Source organism: Olea europaea, unplaced genomic scaffold (genome assembly GCF_002742605.1).
Source record: "Olea europaea var. sylvestris unplaced genomic scaffold, O_europaea_v1 scaffold2098, whole genome shotgun sequence".
In the NCBI taxonomy this organism is placed as follows: Eukaryota; Viridiplantae; Streptophyta; class Magnoliopsida; order Lamiales; family Oleaceae; genus Olea; species Olea europaea.
This window is the reverse complement of record NW_019238917.1, coordinates 30,856-52,378: the sequence shown is the minus strand read 5'-3', so window position 1 is coordinate 52,378 and position 21,523 is coordinate 30,856. Positions and strand designations below refer to the sequence as shown.

The following is a 21,523-nucleotide window of genomic DNA, read 5'->3' as shown; positions in this document are numbered from 1 at the left end:
TGGTTCAGGTTAAAAAAGTTAAATTCAAAAAATTAAAAAAAATAAAAATTTATATCTTATATTCATTATAGACGTCAAGATATCCTCAAGTAATTACAAAAGAGTAAATGTTTTTGATAGCCATAATCTAGAAATTGATTTGTTGCTTTTATACTTCATAACTTACTTACTTGATCTTCTTTAACTACATTTTTCTTGGAAATTTGACAGTAGTCACTAATTGAAAATTGTCTTTGCATTGTGCTTTCTTATCTCTTGCTCCCTACATCCCTAACTTCCGGTGCATTCTTGCTTTAGACATCAAGATGAAAAGGGTTGATGCGAGAGAAGTTATACTGGTGCATTTTCTGCCTTCTACAATTGGGAATTGGGATGATAAACATCATATAAGCGTTTCAAATTCGATATTTAACTATTATCAACCAGTGGAATGAGGGCAAACTTTTGATAAATCTATATCTCCAACTGGATAATTAAGAGGAGAAAATTTCCCTCGGTGGACTTTGCCTCCTGCTGCTTCTAACCCCTTGTTTGTTCCATTCATACATTTTGTAACAGGGCTTTTAGCCCATTAGGTCTGTAAAGTTATAGCTTTTAGATCTTCTATTTTGAAACCCATTCTAACTTCATGAAACTTCAGGATTTTATAGCACGAGGAGGACAAAAATTTCCTTTGTACAGGTAAGATTTGCCCTTTGAATGAATAATTCTAATCTCAATTATTCTAATGGTACATATTAAAGATTTTCTTTTTCCTATTTAGGTTTCTCATATAGAATAGCCTGTTGGAGAAATGGTTTGTTATAATTGTCAAATCGACGACTTTAAGCTAATATTTTAGTGGACCTCACAAGTTGTATGAATAGTCCATCAGCATTCAGTTTGACTTCTGAATTTGAGCCCAAGGACCCTCAAATATTCAAAACCTCAAATGTATGTATAGGCCAAAGCCAACATGGGTATGCATCACTCTTCCTGCCAATAAAATCCAATTCAGTTGAATCAAATGCATGTTTCCTGTTAGAGAGAGAGAGAGAGAGAGAGAGAGAAGAAAATACCTTTTTATCGAGATAGTAATGGTAAGCTCTGTTTTACTGATGCTGCTGCTAGTAATCAGTTGGTGGATGCTCTTACCGAGCCTCTTTCTCAAGAATGGTTTCAATATAAACGATCCAAAGTTGGTGGAGCACCATGTTGCGGACACATAGTTTGAAAGAAGATTTAAATCATTCATGATAATTGATTTTATTCTGTATGTTATTCTCACTTGCTCAAATTCAGCCTAATTGTGGATCTTGCTTTAAAAGGCTTTTTGACTGGTATATATACACTATCAATGGAAAAGAAAGCAGCATGCCTCTTATTTTTAGGGATTATGAAGACTCGGGAAATGATGCTCCGACTAACATGACAGAACACTCTTCCTTCATGAAACATGAATATACATTTCGAAAGTTAATCTTTTTTCCTTGCAGTCGAGTTGTACAAGCTGCTCCATATAAAGTTGTAGTGGTTCCGGCAACTGGAAATGATATAGATGTTCATTTAAGAAACCAGGACTTATCATGGAAAGCTTTTATTTCAAGTGTCGATCACCTACCTGGGTAATGTGAAGATTTTGGTCTGAAATCAGAACACGGACAAATTTCAATTTCAACTAAACGTAGTTCAATGGTCAAGTAGTATTTGATTGTTTCTCTCTTTACTATAAATGTCAATTTTGACTTACTCTCTATTTTGGCAGATCAAATTATTATTTTCCAGTTTATCAACCCATAGACTCTGTCACTAATATATTATTTTCATCTGGAACTTCGGGTATGAGGCTTAAATTAAAACATATAATTTATGTTACTTTGTCCCTGACAATTTATATTATCCACTAAATGCGTTCTGCACCTATGACCAGGAGATCCAAAAGCTATTCCATGGACTCATCTTTCTCCAATCCGTTGTGCTGCTGATTCATGGACACATTCTGATCTTCAAGCTGGAGACATTTTTTGTTGGCCAACAAATTTAGGCTGGGTTGTGGGACCAATTTTACTTTACTCATGCTTTCTAACTGGTGCAACTCTGGCTCTTTATCATGGTTCTCCTCTAGGTCGTGGTTTTGGGAGATTTATCCAGGTAACTTCTCAATAAAATGCATCCAGCAAGAATGAACCACAACTTTTCTGCTGTTGAAGTTCAGGACATGTATGTAAATGGTTCATTCTGAGTGTCAGCTGGAATTTGCTATTCATTAGCATAGAGAGCAGAAAAGATTAAATAACACAAACAAATAACAATAAAAAAGTTCTTGTTTTGATGAATCCCTTGTTAAAATTCTGGACTCAAAACATAGTCCACTCCGTAATTTCACGCATTAATATTTTTATTATTCTTAAATTTAAATTCGTCCAGGATGCAGGAGTAACCATATTGGGGACTGTCCCTAGCTTAGTGAAGACCTGGAAGATAACAAATTGTATGGAAGGCCTAGATTGGACAAAAATAAAGTAACATTCAATTTGAAGCATCAACACTTCTGCCTTGTGGTTTCATTGGATTTACCACAAGTAATTAACGATAAGCCTCCACAGGTCATTTTGTTCTGGAGGGGAAGCCTCCAACATTGATGATGATCTCTGGCTCTCTTCGAGGGCTTACTATAAGCCAATTGTTGAATGTTGTGGAGGCACAGAGCTTTCATCAGCCTACATTCAAGGAAACATTTTGCAACCGCAAGCCTTTGGAGCATTTAGCTCTGCCTCATTGTCCACAGGTTTTGTCATCCTAAATGAAAGTGGCCTTCCTTATGTAAGAATTATTTGCTGGCATCTCTTTATTAAATTAGCTTCTAGTTAATTACAACAGATGGCATTTAGTTACCTAATGAATTATCTGTTATTGTTTTATGAAGAAATGCTGTTACTTTATTACATAGCCGGCTTAAAAATTGTTTATACGCCTTAGGATGAATTACAGCTATATGCTAGCTCCATGTTTGGTTGTAAAACCGGTAATTGGTCGTGCTTGGGCTCTGTTAGGTTCTCTGGGAATAGCGTCATGTTTGGTTTTAAAAGTGATAACTGAGCATTAGTGGGCTGTATTGCTATGAAATATTTATTTTTCAGCATCCTGACTTTAATTATTTATTTTGAGTTGTATGACAGCCAGATGATCAAGCTTGTACTGGTGAAGTGGGCTTATTTCCTCGTTACATGGGAGCAACTGATAGACTGATGAATGCTGATCATGATGAGGTTTACTTCAAAGGAATGCCAATATACAAAGGAATGGTGCGCAGTTTGGCCAATCTATATGAACCTGGCTTTAGTTATCTACTAGAAATGCTTATCAAATCAACTTCTTTGACCCAATGATTTAAAATCAGAGCATAGGAGCATTAGTTCAACAATCCATTTTTTGTTATTCTATGTCCGTGATATAAGTTCTGCATTAGCTGCTGTCCTGTGTTTTATGAGCTAAATCAGTATCTGGCTTCATGGCTGCCTCAACCAATCGTCTTTGTGGTCCGTATCTTACCACTTCTTTGTGCCCTGCCATCTTGGGAAAAGCTCAAATCATGCAAATTCTACTTGTTTAATGTTTGTCTAGAATGCATTCTTGTATAAGAGTTCAAGTACCTCTGTATGCCCGGTTTTAGGGTCTTCAAGGTTGGTAACCATGCGATGCATTCTTGATAATTATGCATGAATAAAATTGGTTGCACACAATTTTCTTCACTTTTGTTATTTGTTTTAATTTATTTTCTGTATATTCTTTTGTTTTTTTGGGCGTTAAGCTTCCATTAGGTGAAATAAGAGTTAACAGTTAAACAAGAATAAGCTCAATACAGTCCACATTTTTAAGTTGTAGTTACGTTAGAACTTAATTCTACTTTAATCATGCTGCAAAAATCCGCAAATAATGAATGAGTTCAACCAGTTTGTTCAACCCCCAACTTTCTGTGTATTCTTGTTTTATGTTGATGTTATCCAGTAACAACCATTCACAGTAAAAAATTTATGAAGTATTTTGGACATATAGCTGGCATTTGACAGCCAGCTTTCTTCTCATCCACGTGATATAATTTCATTATTTTCACTGAATCACATTGCTCTTTGCCCATACTTGATTGTTTTCTTCAGCAACTTAGGAGACACGGTGACATAATAAAGAGAACTGTTGGTGGATTTCTGGTGGTGCAGGGAAGAGCTGATGACACCATGAATCTAGGTGGCATTAAGGTAATTAGCTTATTTTCCTTCTCCTTCCTCTGCTCATCACTTTAGAAAATCAATTTAAGGCTATAGTCTACATAATCCGGAAGTGTTCCAGGACCATGAGGTCCTCTTGTCACGTCAAAAGGTGATTTTCATTGACCACAAGTTATTGGGTGAATAAGATTTAATTTGTAGCATTTGTACTATACGTACGTGAGTCCATAAACGCGTAATATGTATTCTCTTTAAATGTGATTTTCATCCAGAATAACCTCATGCTTATTGTCTCCTGTGAGATTGTATAGTTGAGTGTGTTTGAAGTTGAGATGGAAATTACATGAATAGTTTCTTCTTTGCATACAGACAAGCTCAATTGAAATTGAACGTGTTTGTGATGGGGCTGATGAAAGTGTCCTGGAAACTGCTGCAGTCAGTACTGCACCCCCAAATGGTGGTCCGGAACAGTTGGCTATATTTGTAGTATTGAAGACGGGATTTGAAGTCGAGGCAGATATGCTTAATTTGAAATTCTCAAGATCCATCCAGACCAAGCTTAACCCTTTATTCAAGGTTTGAATACTTGATTCCACAACATTTACTACTGTTTTTATTTTCCTTTTTGTTCTCTGCTATTGGTGACTGACTACATGCTTGAATAGACAAAAAGATAGTGTAGAGACAGTTACCATAAACTTAAGATGTTAGAGGGGAAAGGTATTTATGTACTTATAATTCACTTTGTCATGGGCCCGACATATAATCTTATAAAGTGTCGAGACTTAAATACCGACATTTGTCAACTCTCATAACAAGTCAAGTCTCATAATCTAAAAGTTCAAGCAGTTGGAAAGGGGAGGGATTTATTTATCTATACTTTTATCTTATTTGTTAATTAATCAGGTGAGCTTTGTGAAGATCGTCCCAGTGTTTCCTCGAACAGCAACAAATAAGCTATTGCGGAGAGTGTTAAGGGATCAATTGAAGCTGGAGCTTCAGATACACAGTAAAATATAATTGCATCACTAGTTTCCAATATAGCTGCTGTTGGACTATGTGCTAGTTGAGATTATTAGGGGTGAAACTTAGCTTGTTATGGTTGTACGCGAAATTTGAGATAAATTACCATTTTTATGCTACTTTTTTTTTTTTTTTATATAAAAATGCCACCAAGTTATTGAATGAGTCAATAATTGTATTTATAATTAAAGCTTGTAACCACAGTACACTTTAGATGGCGGATTCTCGTGTATTCATGAGACAATTAGGTTTACTGTTTTAAGAATTCCCATATTGACTAATATTGTATGTTGAATATTGAAGAATTTTCAAATAATGTCATGTTTGAACATTGAAAGATACTTTTATGACTTTGGAAGAGACAACAGAATGCTGAGGGAAGACTCGAAGTAGTGGAGGATGGAGCCACCCAACGGTCACCCTATGCATGAGGACGACTGGAGGGATGTAGGGAATTTGCATCTGCTTGGGCGGCTGCTATGCTTGTGGGTGGCCACCCATTGCGATGCCAAAAGCTCCTTCTTCATGTTTTGGACGAGTTTTTCACCCTTTCCATATACGATTGCTTTTGCAACTAACTTTATGATAGATTGGAAGGATTATTACTCTTTGGAAGAGTTGTTTACAATCTATAAATTAAGATCCGTTTGTTTTCCATTCTTTTGCCAAAAAAATAAAAAATATGATCGTTATCCATCATATTGGACCACCATATTTGAGTTCCTCTCTCTTGTGTGGGTCTCATAACGACTATATTTTTCATTCTCATTATTCTGAAAATGAGAATCAAGCGGTGGCTTAAATTGTTAATTTCATAGACTAAGTACTTGGAAATATATGGAATAATATAATTGTCTTTCATCTTCCTTCTTCAAGTTATACTTTTCTTGCATACTATCATTCATATTTTTCCAGACTTTGTTCATGTTTTGTAATTCGAAAATATAGAACGCAAGACTCTATATTGGCTTTTTCTCTCGTTAGTGTTTGTGGTTGTCTTTGTTAGTGCACGATGTTGATACCTTGACTGGGTTCAATTATATTCTGGAGGTATCTTTGCTTGTGGTGTGCATCATCAGAGTTGGGGGCTAATATTGTTTTAATTAAGGAAAGTGTTAATACGTGCCTTGTAATCTACTACGATTCTATTATCTCAGGTTATCGCAAAGCATCTTCATCCACGCGATGGGTTTAATCTTTAACTTATATTTGATGATGTTTTTTCATCTTCATCGTGTTTTTTGGCTTTATTCTTACTACAGCTTGTTGTATATTGTTACTGCTGATTGTATACTTTTTTATACATTATATCACTACATATTATTAATGTAGATGGTTAATGCAGGTTGTCATTTTTCAATAACAATAATATTTCTTATTAAAATATATTAGGAGAGCAAATCACATGAATTGATTGATGTATTGACAGGAAAAAGAAGCGCGATCTGTTGTACAAATACATAAGGGTACAATCTAATAACAAATTTGGAGTTGTAACAAAGTTTGGTTGGTGATCGAATGAAACATATACATGGAGTGTCTAATTGTTTGATTGATTGTATAGTTGACACAGCCCCTTGTTGTTTAAAAAAACCCTCCACTTCAATTGGAAATTTTTCACGAAAAGCAAATATGAGATAAGAAATTCAGTGTTTTAGATTTCGAATAGCGATTTTTCATTCTAATTCAATCTACGAAGAAAAAATCACGCTTTGTAAGATTTGAACCTATGACATCGGGTTTTGGAGACCCACGTTCTACCGATTTTGTGTAATCCATATGTTCCAAACGCTTTGACATGGTCAATGCATTCTATATTTGTTAAATTCATTTATAAACTGGATTTTTACAGTTAATTATTTTGAAAAACTCGTCTAGGTTTAAAGTTTGTCCTTGACGCCTAAGCTTTATGTTATTTGATGTCTAGATTTTATTTAGGTCCGAAAAAACTTGACGTTTGATCTTATTGTTTAATTATACATGATGCTTTTTAAAATATTACTTAAAATAGGTAAATTGACATCTACATGTCACGAATTTTGTAACTTACCTACTTGACTTACTCGACTCTTCCAAAGAGACCTTAAAAAATAAAAGTGGGAAATAAGAGGAAAAAGTCTGTTTCATTCCCCAACTGCCCCTCGAAAAGGACAGCATAAGTAGCAGTTGGGCCACGCTGTATGACGTTGCGAATTTGTCCACCACGTATCTCAACTAACAGTCCGGAGTCCGGTCACATACGTAAACATACAACCAGAGCCAGAGCGCCAGAGCCAGAGCGAGAAATGAGAATGGGGAAGAGCGTAAGTGAAGTGGGAGTGGAAGACTTGGTGAGAGCCGGTGTAGCAGTTGAGGAGGCCATAGATTTTGAAAGGGAGCTCAAAGATGCAATTAATGGTTGTGATGGATTTGACCGGAAGGCGTTATGGCGAGAGGTCACGGCTCGGAAATTGCTGAAACCATCGCATCCACATGGCGTGCACCAGCTTATCTACTACTCCGTCTACCATAACCACGATGAGTCCATTCATGGCCCTCCTCTGTATTGGTTCCCTACACCGTAAGACTCTCTCTCTCTCTCTCTCACACACACACACACACACACACACACACTCTCTCTCTCTCTCTCTCACTCTCTCGAGAGCTTGCTTGTTTTTGTGTATGTTACTGATTGTTGACCTCTAATGTCACCTAACCTCGTTTGTATTGGCGAGTTTTGTTTGAAGGAAGACTAGATTGTAATTGACTGTCATGGTTCATGAATATTGAGATTAAGAACTACGAACAAGTGTTGCATTATTATTTGTTCATTGTTATAATTGGTCCCTTCGCTGCCCATTAAGCAAATTAGTCTGTTATGCCTCTCCAAGCAAGGCTCAAAGTATGACCATGTGGTAACCACACAATAAGCGAGTCTGGGCCCGCACTCCACGTCATTCTGCCCATTTGGCAATTTGGCCAAAGAGGCCGAACCCATGTGCTGGGGTCGAACCCATATGAAGGATCGAGCCCTTGTGGATGAGGTGAGGCAGGTAGAGGCGCCGCAGAGGATCTTTCGTATAAGATCTTCCATTTATGGTTGAGTGTGTTTGAAGTTGAGATGGAAATTACATGAATAGTTTCTTCTTTGCATACAGACAAGCTCAATTGAAATTGAACGTGTTTGTGATGGGGCTGATGAAAGTGACCTGGAAACTGCTGCAGTCAGTACTGCACCCCCAAATGGTGGTCCGGAACAGTTGGCTATATTTGTAGTATTGAAGACGGGATTTGAAGTCGAGTCAGATATGCTTAAGTTGAAATTCTCAAGATCCATCCAGAGCAAGCTTAACCCTTTGTTCAAGGTTTGAATACTTGTTTCGACAACATTTACTACTGTTTTTATTTTCCTTTTTTTTCTCTGCTATTGGTGACTGACTACATGCTTGAATAGACAAAAAGATAGTGTAGAGACAGTTACCATAAACTTAAGATGTTAGAGGGGAAAGGTATTTATGTACTTATAATTCACTTTGTCATGGGCCCGACATATAATCTCATAAAGTGTCGAGACTTGAATACTGACATTTGTCAACTCTCATAACAAGTCAAGTCGCATAATCTAAAAGTTCAAGCAGTTGGAAAGGGGAGGGATTTATTTATATATACTTTTATCTTATTTGTTAATTAATCAGGTGAGCTTTGTGAAGATCGTCCCAGTGTTTCCTCGAACAGCAACAAATAAGCTATTGCGGAGAGTGTTAAGGGATCAATTGAAGCTGGAGCTTCAGATACACAGTAAAATATAATTGCATCACTAGTTGCCAATATAGTTGCTGTTGGACCATGTGCTAGTTGAGATTATTGGGGGTGAAACTTAGCTTGTTATGGTTGTACGCGAAATTTGTGATAAATTACCATTTTTATGCTACTTTTTTTTTTAATAAAAATGCCACCAAGTTATTGAATGAGTCAATAATTGTTTTTATAATTAAAGCTTGTAACCACAGTACACTTCAGATGGCGGATTCTCATGTGTATTCATGAGACAATTAGGTTTACTGTTTTAAGAATTCCTATATTGACTAATATTGTATATTGAATATTAAAGAATTTTCAAATAATGTCGTGTTTGAACACTGAAAGACACTTTTATGACTTTGGAAGAGACAACAGAATGCTGAGGGAAGACTCGAAGTAGTGGAGGATGGAGCCACCCAACGGTCACCCTATGCATAAGGGCGACTGGAGGGATGTAGGGAATTTGCATGCTGCTTGGGCGGCTGCTATGCTTGTGGGTGGCCGCCCATTGCGATGCTAAAAGCTCCTTCTTCATGTCTTGGACGAGTTTTTCACCCTTTTCATATATGATTGCTCCTGCAACTAACTTTATGATAGATTGGAAGGATTATTACTCTTTGGAAGAGTTATTTACAATCTATAAATTAAGGCCCGTTTGTTTCCCATTCTTTTGCCAAAAAAATGAAAAATATGACCGTTATCCATCACATCAGGTCACCCTATTTGAGTTCCTCTCTCTTGTGTGGATCTCATAACGACTATATTTATCATTCTCATTATTCTGAAAATGAGAATCAAGCGGTGGCTTAAATTGTTAATTTCATAGACTAAGTACTTGGAAATAGATGGAATAATATAATTGTCTTTCATCTTCCTTCTTCAAGTTATACCTTTCTTGCATACTATCATTCATATTTTTCCAGACTTTGTTCATGCTTTGTAATTCGAAAATATAGAACACAAGACTCTATATTGGCTTTTTCTCTAGTTAGTGTTAGTGGTTGTCTTTGTTAGTGTTAGTTGTTGTACAAATACTATACATGGAGTTGTAACAAAGTTTGGTTGGTGATCGAATAAAACATATACATGGAGTGTCTAATTGTTTGATTGATTGAATAGTTGACCCAGTCCCTTGTTGTTTGAAGAAACTCTCCAACTTTAATTGGTATTTTTTCATAAAAAGTAGACATAAAATAAGAAATTTAGTGTTTCACTAAGATTTCGAATAGCGGTTTTTCATCAGACTCTATAGGATTTGAACCTATGACTTCGAATTTTGGAGACCCATGTTTTACCGATTTTGTGTAATCAATATGTTCCAAACACTTTGACATAGTCAATGCATTCTATAATCATTAAATTCATTTATAAACTGAATTTATGTAGTTTATTATTTTAAAAAGCTCGTCTAGGTTTAAAGTTTGACCTTGACGCCTAAGCTTTACGTTGTTTGATGTCTAGATTTTATTTAGGTCCGTAAAAACTTGACGTTTAACCTTATTGTTTAATTATACATGACACTTTTTAAAATATTGCTTAAAATAGGTAAATTGACATCTATATGTCACGAATTTTGTAACTTACCTACTTGACTTACTCGACTCTTCCAAAGAGACCTTACAAAATAAAAGTGGGAAATAAGAGGAAAAAGTCTGTTTCATTCCCCAACTGCCCCTCGAAAAGGACAGAATAAGTAGCAGTTGGGCCACGCTGTATGACGTTGCGAATTTGTCCACCACGTATCTCAACTAACAGTCCGGAGTCCGGTCACATACGTAAACATACAACCAGAGCCAGAGCGCCAGAGCCAGAGCGAGAAATGAGAATGGGGAAGAGCGTAAGTGAAGTGGGAGTGGAAGACTTGGTGAGAGCCGGTGTAGCAGTTGAGGAGGCCATAGATTTTGAAAGGGAGCTCAAAGATGCAATTAATGGTTGTGATGGATTTGACCGGAAGGCGTTATGGCGAGAGGTCACGGCTCGGAAATTGCTGAAACCATCGCATCCACATGGCGTGCACCAGCTTATCTACTACTCCGTCTACCATAACCACGATGAGTCCATTCATGGCCCTCCTCTGTATTGGTTCCCTACACCGTAAGACTCTCTCTCTCTCTCTCTCACACACACACACACACACACACACACACTCTCTCTCTCTCTCTCTCACTCTCTCGAGAGCTTGCTTGTTTTTGTGTATGTTACTGATTGTTGACCTCTAATGTCACCTAACCTCGTTTGTATTGGCGAGTTTTGTTTGAAGGAAGACTAGATTGTAATTGACTGTCATGGTTCATGAATATTGAGATTAAGAACTACGAACAAGTGTTGCATCATTATTTGTTCATTGTTATAATTGGTTCCTTCGCTACCCATTGATATTTGAATTTGTTAAGCAAATTAGTCTGTTATGCCTCTCCCAGCAAGGCTCAAAGTATGACCAAGTGGTAACCACACAATAAGCGAATCTGGGCCCGCGCTCCACGTCATTCTGCCCATTTGGCAATTTGGCCGAAGAGGCTGAACCCATGTGCTGGGGTCGAACCCATGTGCTGGATCGAGCCCTTGTGGATGAGGTGAGGCAGGTAGAGGCGCCGCAGAGGATCTTTCGTATAAGATCTTCCATTTATGGTTGATATGACAACATATTGCAATGACCACTTTATCAAGTCAACATATCAAGTCTCGCTCCCATGCGTGAGGTCTAGGGCTGCAAAAGGTCATAACATTAAGAAGAGAATGAGATGTGGATAAGGATCTTATGAGGTGCAAAAAAAGGTTAAACAGATGCTATAGTAACTTAATATATTGGAAGTACTTTAGGTATTACAAGTTCATAAGATATCCTGAATTTAAATCTAATTGAAGTTGACAAATGGTCCTTTGACCTTAATGTTAGCATGATATTATCTTTATTTTTACTGTGCACAACTTTGTTTGATGGTAAACAAGGATCATAATGTCAAGTTTTTTGAACTCTTTATCAGCGTCTCACAATCATTTGATCATGGTTTACAATGCACTTTTGAGTATCAGATATCAGTCTAGATGCTCAAACTTGGGGCGCATCATGGAATCTCATTGTCCAAGGCTTTTAGGGGCATTATACAAGGATCCAATAACAAGTTTCAGAGAATTTCAGAAGTTCTCTGTTCAGCATCCTGAGGCAAGCCCTTCACTGTCTGCAATCCTCATTCCTACTTATAGAATATGGTTTTCTGTTTTCATTTCAACATATCTTCACAAACATTTCAGGAATACTGGTCCATTATTCTGAATGAGCTTTCAGTTAAATTTATCATGAAACCAAAATGTATACTGGATACCTCAAACAAATCCAAACATGGGGGAACTTGGCTTCCTGGTTCGACTTTAAATATAGCTGATTGTTGTCTGCAACCAAACAATTATTTGAAGAAGCAGGATGATAGCATAGCAATCATATGGAGGGATGAAAGCTGTGATGACAGTGACGTGGAATTTATGACATTGAAGCAGCTCCGGGAACAAGTAATGTATGCTTCGAGCAATCTGACTTGATCTTTATTGTTTACTTTTATCTGCAGGGACACAGCCATTGTTCCTTAAATTGAACAAAATGAAGTAGTTTACTGTGTGAAAACAAAAAAAAATTAAAAGTTGATGAACTGTTGCAATCAGGAGTTTAAATGTATGATTACTGAGAGTGATACTGTGATAGGCTTAGTAAATGAGCTCTTAGTTTAGTCTGCCTTCTACTATTCTCCACCCCTTCTCCTAGCCTCAATCCCCAATGTACCTTTCTTTTCCTGCTTCCCAACATAATAGTTCAAACAAGTCCCATACGCACTGATCAGATATTCTCAAATATGAGTAAAATGCAGCAAATCAGAGCAGAACACTGCACTGAGGGAGTCCAGGACCTCAATAGTGCATTTTCTCCTATATCCAGCCAGCATTGGGTATTTCCCATTGATGTCTTTGAACAATAAGTGTTGGACACGTAATTGTCTTCCTCAATACCTAGCATTCATGGTGATCTAGAAATGCACATCTTTCCATGTTTATCCTTTTGCTTGATCAATGTTTTTGGAAGGTGATGACTGGTGACATATGAGACATTGAAATATGAAAGCATGTGCTAGTTAATCTTCACTTGAGAGTGCACACGTTAATTGCATTCATTCTATCATTGTTTTTCAGTGCATACCATTGCTTCCATCTTTGTGGAAAAATTATTTCTTCTTTTTCTAGGTTGGTAGCAAATGCACTGGATGCAAGTTTCTCCAAGGGAGACGCTATTGCCATTGACATGCCAATGACAGTCACTGCAGTTATTATATACTTGGCAATCGTGCTTGCAGGATTTATTGTTGTGTCAATTGCTGACAGCTTTGCACCAAAGGAAATTGCAACTCGCTTACGCGTCTCAAAGGCTAAAGCAATTTTTACACAGGTGCTCACAAAAATATCCCGATAATTATATGCTAGAGCTGAGAGAGTTTCCTACAAGTTATGAATGGGATATAAGTACGCATGATGAGTACTTTTTGGTTTCATTTCCTTAAACTGATGAAGAAGAAAACATTTCTCTTGATTGTCTGTTGTTTTGAGCTCTCTTTTCCCAACTTTGCATGTTATGTGGTAGTGTCATTTTATTTCTGCTTTTTATACTTAGGTAGATACTGCTCGTCTTTTAGTGGGGAAAGAATCTCCTCTATTGTCTTTAAATTTTGACTAGATTTCAGCTTAATAACCTCTAAGCATGGGTAAAATTGGAAAACCTAACTTGAAAAGAATTAATCTGATAATACCATACTCACAGGTAAGCATTTCAATTTTGAATTCTGTGTAACGTAGATTTCCTAGTAATAACATTATAAAACTATCTGTCGTCAACTAACAGTATGCCAGTAAAACTATAAGTGAATCAATCTTTCGAACTAAATAACTCTTGTGGAGATGAGCTATCATTATGCTGGAGGAAGGATTCTGCAGTCTGCACCCTTGCTCCAAACATATATTTTGTAACGAGATTTTGGCCTGTTAGAGCTGTTTGTAATTCGGAAATTATTCTAACTTCATGAAAGTTCAGGATTTTATAGTACGAGGAGGACGAAGATTTCCTTTATACAGGTAATAATTACCTTTTGAATGGATCTCACAAATTTTTTTGATTTACTGATAATGCATGAAATAACATTTTATCTCAATGACTTCAGCATCTCGTCTTCAATTAGATATATCAATTTTGAAAATGAAACTTAAAAGATCTTATTTCCAAAGAACCAATTCTAGCTTCCTTTATCCTTAATTCTCAAACTCAAAACAGGAAAAATGGAAAATCTACCAAAACATATAAACAAAAGGTGGATATGAACTTGGAAAATTATTTATTGACAAAGTGTTTTTCAAAGGCATCTGTAATTTGACCAAGTTGCTCATTCAAATAACCTTGTGACAATAAAAACACTACAGTAAAATTTCTCTCTCACAATTATGAAGATTTTCGGTGAAATGGTGCTCTAAATAATATGAGTCATGGCAAAATGCTCTTCTTTCAGAAACACTTGAATACACATTTTAGAACTCAGACATCCTAGTAGATGTGAAGTTAATGTAAACAAATTTATTCCCTTTTTTGCTTGCAGCCGAGTAGCAGAAGCTGATCCGCCAAAAATTATAGTAATTCCTGCAACTGGAGAAGATATAAATGTTCGTTTAAGAAATCAGGACTTGTCATGGAAAGCTTTACTTTCAAGTGTCCACCACCTATCTAGGTAATATGAAGATATGGGTCTGCAAGTAGTCTAGGGAAGAATTTCCATCTCAAGTAAATGACCATAGTCTTCAACACTGAAAACAGTAATAAATTGTCTCTCTTTACTTGGACGTCAGTTCTAACATATTTCTTTATTGTCAGATCTAATTATTATTCACCAGTTTATCAACCCATAGACTCTGTCACCAATATATTATTTTCGTCTGGAACCACAGGTTGGTGACATTTTCTTTTAAACCAAATACACTATGTTACTTTGTCTCCAACAAGTTATATAATCCATTGGATGCCTTTTCCACCCTTCACAGGAGATCCAAAAGCTATTCCATGGACTCAGCTTCCTCCAATCCGATGTGCTGCTGATTCGTGGACACAGATTGATGGTCAACCTGGAGACGTCGTTTGTTGGCCAACAAATTTAGGCTGGGTTATGGGGCCAATTTTTATTTATTCATGCTTTTTAACTGGTGCAACTATGGCTCTCTATCATGGATCTCCTCTAGGTCGTGGTTTTGGGAGATTTATCCAGGTAACTTCCTGAAAATACGTCCAGCTAATGAGAACTTTTCTATTAAGGATTCAAGACTTGTACATAAATAGTTTATCTTCGATGTCAACTGGAATTTTGTTATTCATTAACATGGAGAACAATTATTTTTGTAGAATCAAATGACAACCAAATGACTATAAAATAATCTTGTTTTCTTAAATTCATTGTCACAAGAAGTATATTCGCTAATTCCTGCGTTGATATTTCTAATATAACGATATTGTCTCTATTTTTATACTCTTCCAGGATGCAGGAGTGACCATTTTGGGAACTGTCCCTAGCTTAGTAAAGACCTGGAAGAGCACAAATTGTATGGAAGGTCTAGATTGGACAAAAATAAAGTAAAATCTGATTTGAACCTTCAATACTCATGGTTCCTTTGGTATTAGTACTAGGAATTAACACCAAACCTCCACAGGTCATTTGCTTCTACTGGAGAAGCCTCCAACATTGATGATGACCTTTGGCTTTCTTCAAGGGCTTACTATAAGCCAATTGTTGAATGTTGTGGAGGCACAGAGCTTGCATCATCCTACATTCAAGGAAACTTTCTGCAGCCACAAGCGTTTGGAACATTTAGCTCTGCCTCAATGTCCACAGGTTTTGTCATCCTCAATGAAAGTGGGTTACCTTATGTAAGAAATTCTTTCTGGCATCTTTCCTGTCTTTAATTTAGCTTATTGTCATTTCAATGGTTAAATTACATTCATGGTAACTATACTTTAGTGTCAATCAAGTAATCGTACTTCAATTTTGTTCAATCAAATAACTCAGTCCAATTATGCCACCAAGACCAACGAAAATCAATAATCTGTAGTCAATAAATGAATCCCGTCATTTATTTCATTGAAGTGTACATATTTTATGATAGCAACTAACGGTTATGTGTGATTACCAATTATAGTACCAGATTGAAATCAGATAAGAAGATAGTTACATGATTGAAATCGTATTAATATATAGGTACCCGGTTAAATAAAACTGAAGTACAGTTACTTTATTGACACTAAAGTAAAGAATAATGACAGGGAATGGAATTAATCCTAATTTTAATGGTTGATGTTTAATTTCCAAGTGAACTAACTGAAACTTACATTGTGCTGTCTGTCATTACATCAAATCACAAACTTACCAATTAATTATGTTCCATAGAATGAAGAACAGATGTATGCTAGCTGGTAGTGAACCAAGTGACCAAATAGGCTTGGGCTGTAATACACTGCATAATATTTAGTCTGGCATTAAAGAATTCGTGCGTTCTTTCTGATTTTTTTAGCTGTATTACAGCCAGATGACCAAGCTTGTGTAGGTGAAGTGGGACTATTTCCTCTTTACATGGGAGCAACTGATAGACTGCTAAATGCTGATCACGAGGAGGTGTACTTCAAGGGAATGCCAATGTACAAAGGAATGGTGCGCGGTTTGGCTAACCTATTAGAATCTTGCTTTAGTTTATCTACTAATAGTGTTATTTAACCAATCACTGAATCACTCTTCTTTCAGCAACTTAGGAGACATGGTGACATTATAAAAAGAACTGTCGGAGGATTTCTGGTGGTGCAGGGAAGATCTGATGACACCATGAATCTTGGTGGCATTAAGGTATATCATTCTCCTATTTTCCTTTCCCTTCACTTGCATAGCTTCGTAGTCATATGTGTGAGAACTCTTCCCTTTCAATTTGATGCAGACAAGCTCAATAGAGATTGAGCGGGTTTGTGATGGGGCTGATGAAAGTGTCCTGGAAACTGCTGCAGTCAGCGTTGCGCCACCAAGTGGTGGTCCAGAACAGTTGGCTATATTTGTGGTGCTGAAGCCGAGATTCAAAATCGAGTCAGATAGGCTAAAGATGAAATTCTCAAAAGCCATCCAGACCAAAATTAACCCATTGTTCAAGGTTCGTATCCTTGGTTCCATGATATTCGATCTCAGCTTTGAATGAATGCATTCATATTTTTTGTTTATTAATCAGGTGAGCTTTGTGAAGATTGTCCCAGAGTTTCCTCGAACAGCATCAAATAAGCTATTGCGCAGAGTATTAAGGGATCAATTGAAGCAGGAGCTTCAGATACAGAGTAAAATCTAATTGCATCATTAGTTATTCATGTAACTGCTGATGGGAATGAAACTTGCTTGTTATGGTGTATGTGAAATTTGGATTCAATTATTGAAGAACCCTTTGGTGATATTGAATAAATGGAAAGAAATGTTACATATGCTCCAAGAGTATCTTTTGAACCTAAAGAAGACAATATCATTGATTGCTGGAACTCGCCTCGTTAATTTTGGCATTTGAATTAATAAATGGATGCAGCCTGCTTTATATTTTATAATAGATACCGTACAGTATAATGCTAGTGAAAGGACATACCAGTGACTTGGCTAATGAAATTCCAGCTTAGTCTCGTCTATCATAAGTCGATCTGTCGTTCAAAAGATTCATAATAGAAACAAACCCGAGTGAACTTGCACGAAGATATAGAGCAAGATTCATGCCTTGCTACATAACAAGTCTAATAGGTGACCTGATGCCAATAATAAGTGCATACCTGAACTCTCAATAAAAAAGTTAATTGCTACAACATATCCCCTCCCCTCAACATAGTTGAATATTAAGGTCAGCCTTCAAACATGAAAATATAATTACGGTATGATACATATGATTGTTAAGTAATTATATTTCTCTCTCACTTACTTGAGAGAGACTTTGGTTTAATGAAAGATTTAACAAACACCCCATACAGACATCCATTAAAAATGAAAAATCAAATAACGAACCCATATTGGTTAGCAAATAAAAAAATGATTGATGAATGTTTAAGTCTCTATGAAAGTAATCGACTTCTATTTACGAATGAAGAGAAAAGTAAGCATAGAAAGATAACATGTACTAATCAAGCCCTATATCAACTGAGAGCGGACCAAGCTGTCTTATATGGAATTGTTGTTCAGACAGTTTCTTACAAAACTTACAAGTGGCTAACTGGTGCGTCTTCTTGCACTTTCCTAGACTAAAGTTATACAGGGACTCTTTTTCCTCGATAACGGTCAAAGAACTGCAAAAGAGAAGAAGAATTATAAACGCGAGATAATCATGTGACAAACATAAACATACAAGAAGGTGGTTCATTGTCAAACAAGTGAAAAACAGAAACCGGGCTACAGAAGTACACTGGCTTTCTTTCTGAATGCAGAAAAAACAAAGAACAGAATTTCAAATCTGTGAACTCCCATTTTAGAAGAATAGCACCTAGGACTTCAATCTCCAGACAATAATACAATCAGAGCTGAAGTTCAGATTCAAATGCAGAACTTGCAAGTTGCCATGTGGATAAATAAAGCATCCAAACTATAACAGTAACATAAGCATCATCCAGACTCCAAAAAGTAAATCTACAAATCAGTCAACACCATGGAAAAGTTCCAGCCAAAGAATCAAACCACTCTAACTCAGGTCGACTGTCCATGTCTAACGAAAAGGAGACAGATTCTCCGAACAGACTCGTGTCTAATACCCTTTCAACGAAGTTCACATTCAGTATACAAGAACACTTCTCAGACACTTCTCAACTTTGTTGAAATATCATTCAGACACTTAACATGTTACCTTATCTGAACTTTAAGAAACTTATCTTAAATAATGGAAATTTTTTGAGCAAGAATTTGTAAAATCAAGCTACACTTGAAAATGTAACTACGACATATAATTTGTAATACCTTGGAGAAACTATGGGAAAATATCCAGCAGATAACGATGGTACATATCCTCATATTATCACTCCGTTATATTCCACTGTGTTTTAACAATGATAGCAGCCGAACGGCCCAAATTAAGACATGATCACAGGTATGAACAAGGTAACTAACAAATTTTAGCATCATTTGATGTCTTTGAACTATTAGCTCCTAAACTACCCATCCTCAATTACAATGCAGTTAGACTAAAGTGTTCCTGGCAAGATATACTAAGGAATATTTAAAGAAGAGACGGCAGCCCATCGCTCCATGATGCACAGCATACATTATCTTCTACAGAATAATTATACTAGAACATAAAATTGTTCATTCTTGGGCAAGTAGAGTATCCCGGCCTATACTTCAACTATTAATAAGGTGAAAAGACTGAGTGGTATGGGGCACCATAAAAACATCTCCAACAAAGCAATAAGAAGTTTAAATAAAGTTTCCTTTAAATACTTTGATATAAATATAGATAAACAAATCAAACTCCAGCATCACACTATTCACAATGCAATATCCAACATCTATCTAAACTCAAGTTGAGTATAAATTCCAAAATAATTGCTTCTCAGTATCCAAACGGATAGTCAGAAAATGTAAATACCGATCTGAAAAAAGGCTGCTGGAACAGCCAACCAAGACCAGGTATCCTCTGCAGAAAAACAGCCAGTGTTGGCCAAAAGCCACTGCACAAATATAATTATAAATCATGATCATCAGGACCAGGAAGAGATAAGTGTAAACCACTGTGAAAACTAATACAGTATTATATGTCTAATCAAAGAAACAGTGTTTGCTGAACCTGAAGAGTACGACAAATCCATATGCCTCTAGCATCATTCCAATAATAGGCCATCCAACAATGACAAAGAAGAACCCAGCACCAAATGAAACCGTTCCCTACAATAAACATTACAATTCCCAGTGGACTCGAAATAACATAAATGGTAAAATAACAAAGTGCAAAGTCACTAAGTAAAACAAACCTTAAAATTGGATCGTTTCATGAAGAATTGCGCCGATGACTTGAGTCCAATTGTTAATGTTACACCTGAGAAGAATAGGATCTGTTTCAACACAACGACACAATGTTAAACAGCTAACAAGGAATCAAAAATAAATTTAGCAATATGAAGGTGGAACTTACATTTCCCATAGCCAGCAGTCCCTTGTCGAAGAAGAAAATGACCCCCAAGAATGAAAAAAACACTCCAAACCCCGTCAGTCCCAGTCCAATTTCTGTCACGTTATATCAAGACAAAGAAAAAACACATCAAGCATTGCACATTTCTTTCTTCAACAATAATATGAAGGCACACCTCAAACTAACACTTCAGTTTCACTCGAGAAATTAAAAAATAAATAAAAATCAAAAGGTAGATTTATACTTATAATCTACAAACAAGTTGGAATGCAAAGCCACAATAGCTTAGATGCAATTATTCATATATCATTGAAAACTCCGTTTAAACATAGATTGGGCGAACCAATGCACTCACACTCACGCACTCAATTCAACAATCGATTCAACGATACATGGAAATAGAACGGAATAGACTTACTTTTTCGGTCGTTCATTTCGAAGGACATCATATTTGCCTGTTCAGATTCGAACACACTTTATTAGAATTTAAACTGAAACTCGAAGACGAATGAATTCCTGCACCGCTTGACACGAAGAAAATGATCGTCGCCTTAAATCATCAAAAAAACACAAAATTTGTCAAATACTTGTGCATTTGGACCAAATTAAAACGAAAATCAGAGAGTCAGGGTTCCGATAGAAAATAAAAATTAGAAGATCTGTTGGACTACCTTGTTGTATAAATCTCAAATAACTTGCCTCAGTCCAATTAATCTATATAATCAAATATAAGCGAGGAAATAGAACCTGTAATTACGAGCGTAGACTCTACAGTTTCGACTTAGAAGGGAAGATCACGAATTCTATTTGCTTGGTGACGTGATTCGTTTTTTAAAAAAAAAAAGAAGTCATGAAGTTTGTATTCTAATTGAGGAAATTGCAGGGAAGATCCTCAACTTTTTAGCTTTGCAACATTTTGGTCTTAAACCGTATTGAGAACCTAATAATATACTCCTACTCTTAACTATAGTAGGAAAAAAGATAAAAGCCACAAAATAACAAGCAAAAAACAAACAACTATCTTCCCCTACCTCGATTGTACGAAGAGTCTAAGACGATGTGCCAATTCCACGCTACCCACCCATATCTTACCGAGAAACGAACTAGATAATTGTTTTAGGTCTCAAGTTCCATCGACGATCTTATTCCTTTGCTTTTCCATTATTTTCTCATTTGTTTTTAATGAAATTTTGGCGGTACCATGTCAATATCAAATATTGGAGAAGTGGTAATGCCAAAGTAAAATTAAGCCCTTGTTTGGTCTACATTATTTTCAAAATGCATTTTTTTCTATCCTATTTTCAACCACATTTTTTAATAAA

General features: G+C 36.3%; 3 protein-coding genes across 8 annotated transcripts in view; 2 read left to right on the top strand and 1 right to left on the bottom strand.

The window, feature by feature from the left end:
• Positions 1 to 5,938, top strand: part of LOC111380131 (probable acyl-activating enzyme 18, peroxisomal) — a 9,700-nt gene extending 3,762 nt beyond the window's left edge. The window contains exons 5-14 of one of the 3 annotated variants that reach the window (XM_023003607.1): positions 641 to 681; positions 1,476 to 1,604; positions 1,745 to 1,818; positions 1,910 to 2,130; positions 2,407 to 2,501; positions 2,586 to 2,802; positions 3,159 to 3,284; positions 4,137 to 4,235; positions 4,575 to 4,781; positions 5,588 to 5,938. In XM_023003607.1, the coding sequence (XP_022859375.1) occupies positions 641 to 681; positions 1,476 to 1,604; positions 1,745 to 1,818; positions 1,910 to 2,130; positions 2,407 to 2,501; positions 2,586 to 2,802; positions 3,159 to 3,284; positions 4,137 to 4,235; positions 4,575 to 4,781; positions 5,588 to 5,659 (1,281 nt within the window). In that variant the 3' untranslated portion in view covers positions 5,660 to 5,938. Of the gene's footprint in view, positions 1 to 640; positions 682 to 1,475; positions 1,605 to 1,744; positions 1,819 to 1,909; positions 2,131 to 2,406; positions 2,502 to 2,585; positions 2,803 to 3,158; positions 3,285 to 4,136; positions 4,236 to 4,574; positions 4,782 to 5,111; positions 5,496 to 5,587 lie in introns of those variants that run through there. The other 2 variants (XM_023003606.1, XM_023003608.1) reach the window with 2 other exon arrangements.
• Positions 5,939 to 7,376: 1,438 nt separating this feature from the next.
• On the top strand, positions 7,377 to 17,540 carry LOC111380130 (probable acyl-activating enzyme 18, peroxisomal). Of its 2 annotated transcripts, none has more exons than XM_023003605.1 (14): positions 7,377 to 7,788; positions 12,042 to 12,171; positions 12,261 to 12,520; positions 13,239 to 13,440; positions 14,080 to 14,120; positions 14,636 to 14,764; positions 14,908 to 14,981; positions 15,075 to 15,295; positions 15,563 to 15,657; positions 15,735 to 15,951; positions 16,604 to 16,729; positions 16,820 to 16,918; positions 17,007 to 17,213; positions 17,289 to 17,540. In XM_023003605.1, the coding sequence occupies exons 1-14, from the start codon at positions 7,409 to 7,411 to the stop codon at positions 17,400 to 17,402; spliced, it is 2,295 nt and encodes a 764-aa protein (XP_022859373.1). In that variant the 5' UTR covers positions 7,377 to 7,408; the 3' UTR covers positions 17,403 to 17,540. The 2 variants fall into 2 exon arrangements, with proteins under 2 accessions (XP_022859373.1, XP_022859372.1); XM_023003604.1 differs by lacking the exon at positions 7,377 to 7,788 and adding an exon at positions 10,708 to 11,102.
• A 604-nt stretch (positions 17,541 to 18,144) lies between these two features.
• Positions 18,145 to 21,017, bottom strand: LOC111380133 (vesicle transport protein GOT1-like). 3 transcript variants are annotated; one of them, XM_023003613.1, is made up of 7 exons: positions 20,949 to 21,017; positions 20,620 to 20,751; positions 20,205 to 20,296; positions 20,044 to 20,124; positions 19,860 to 19,957; positions 19,662 to 19,743; positions 18,145 to 18,372 (listed from the first exon to the last, which is right to left on the bottom strand). In XM_023003613.1, exons 2-7 carry the CDS (start codon positions 20,648 to 20,650, stop codon positions 18,334 to 18,336), a joined length of 423 nt encoding a protein of 140 aa, XP_022859381.1. In that variant the 5' UTR covers positions 20,651 to 20,751; positions 20,949 to 21,017; the 3' UTR covers positions 18,145 to 18,333. The 3 variants fall into 3 exon arrangements, with proteins under 3 accessions (XP_022859381.1, XP_022859383.1, XP_022859382.1); XM_023003615.1 differs by having other exon boundaries at positions 20,620 to 20,656; XM_023003614.1 differs by having other exon boundaries at positions 20,873 to 21,006.
• Between the last annotated feature and the right edge of the window lie 506 nt (positions 21,018 to 21,523).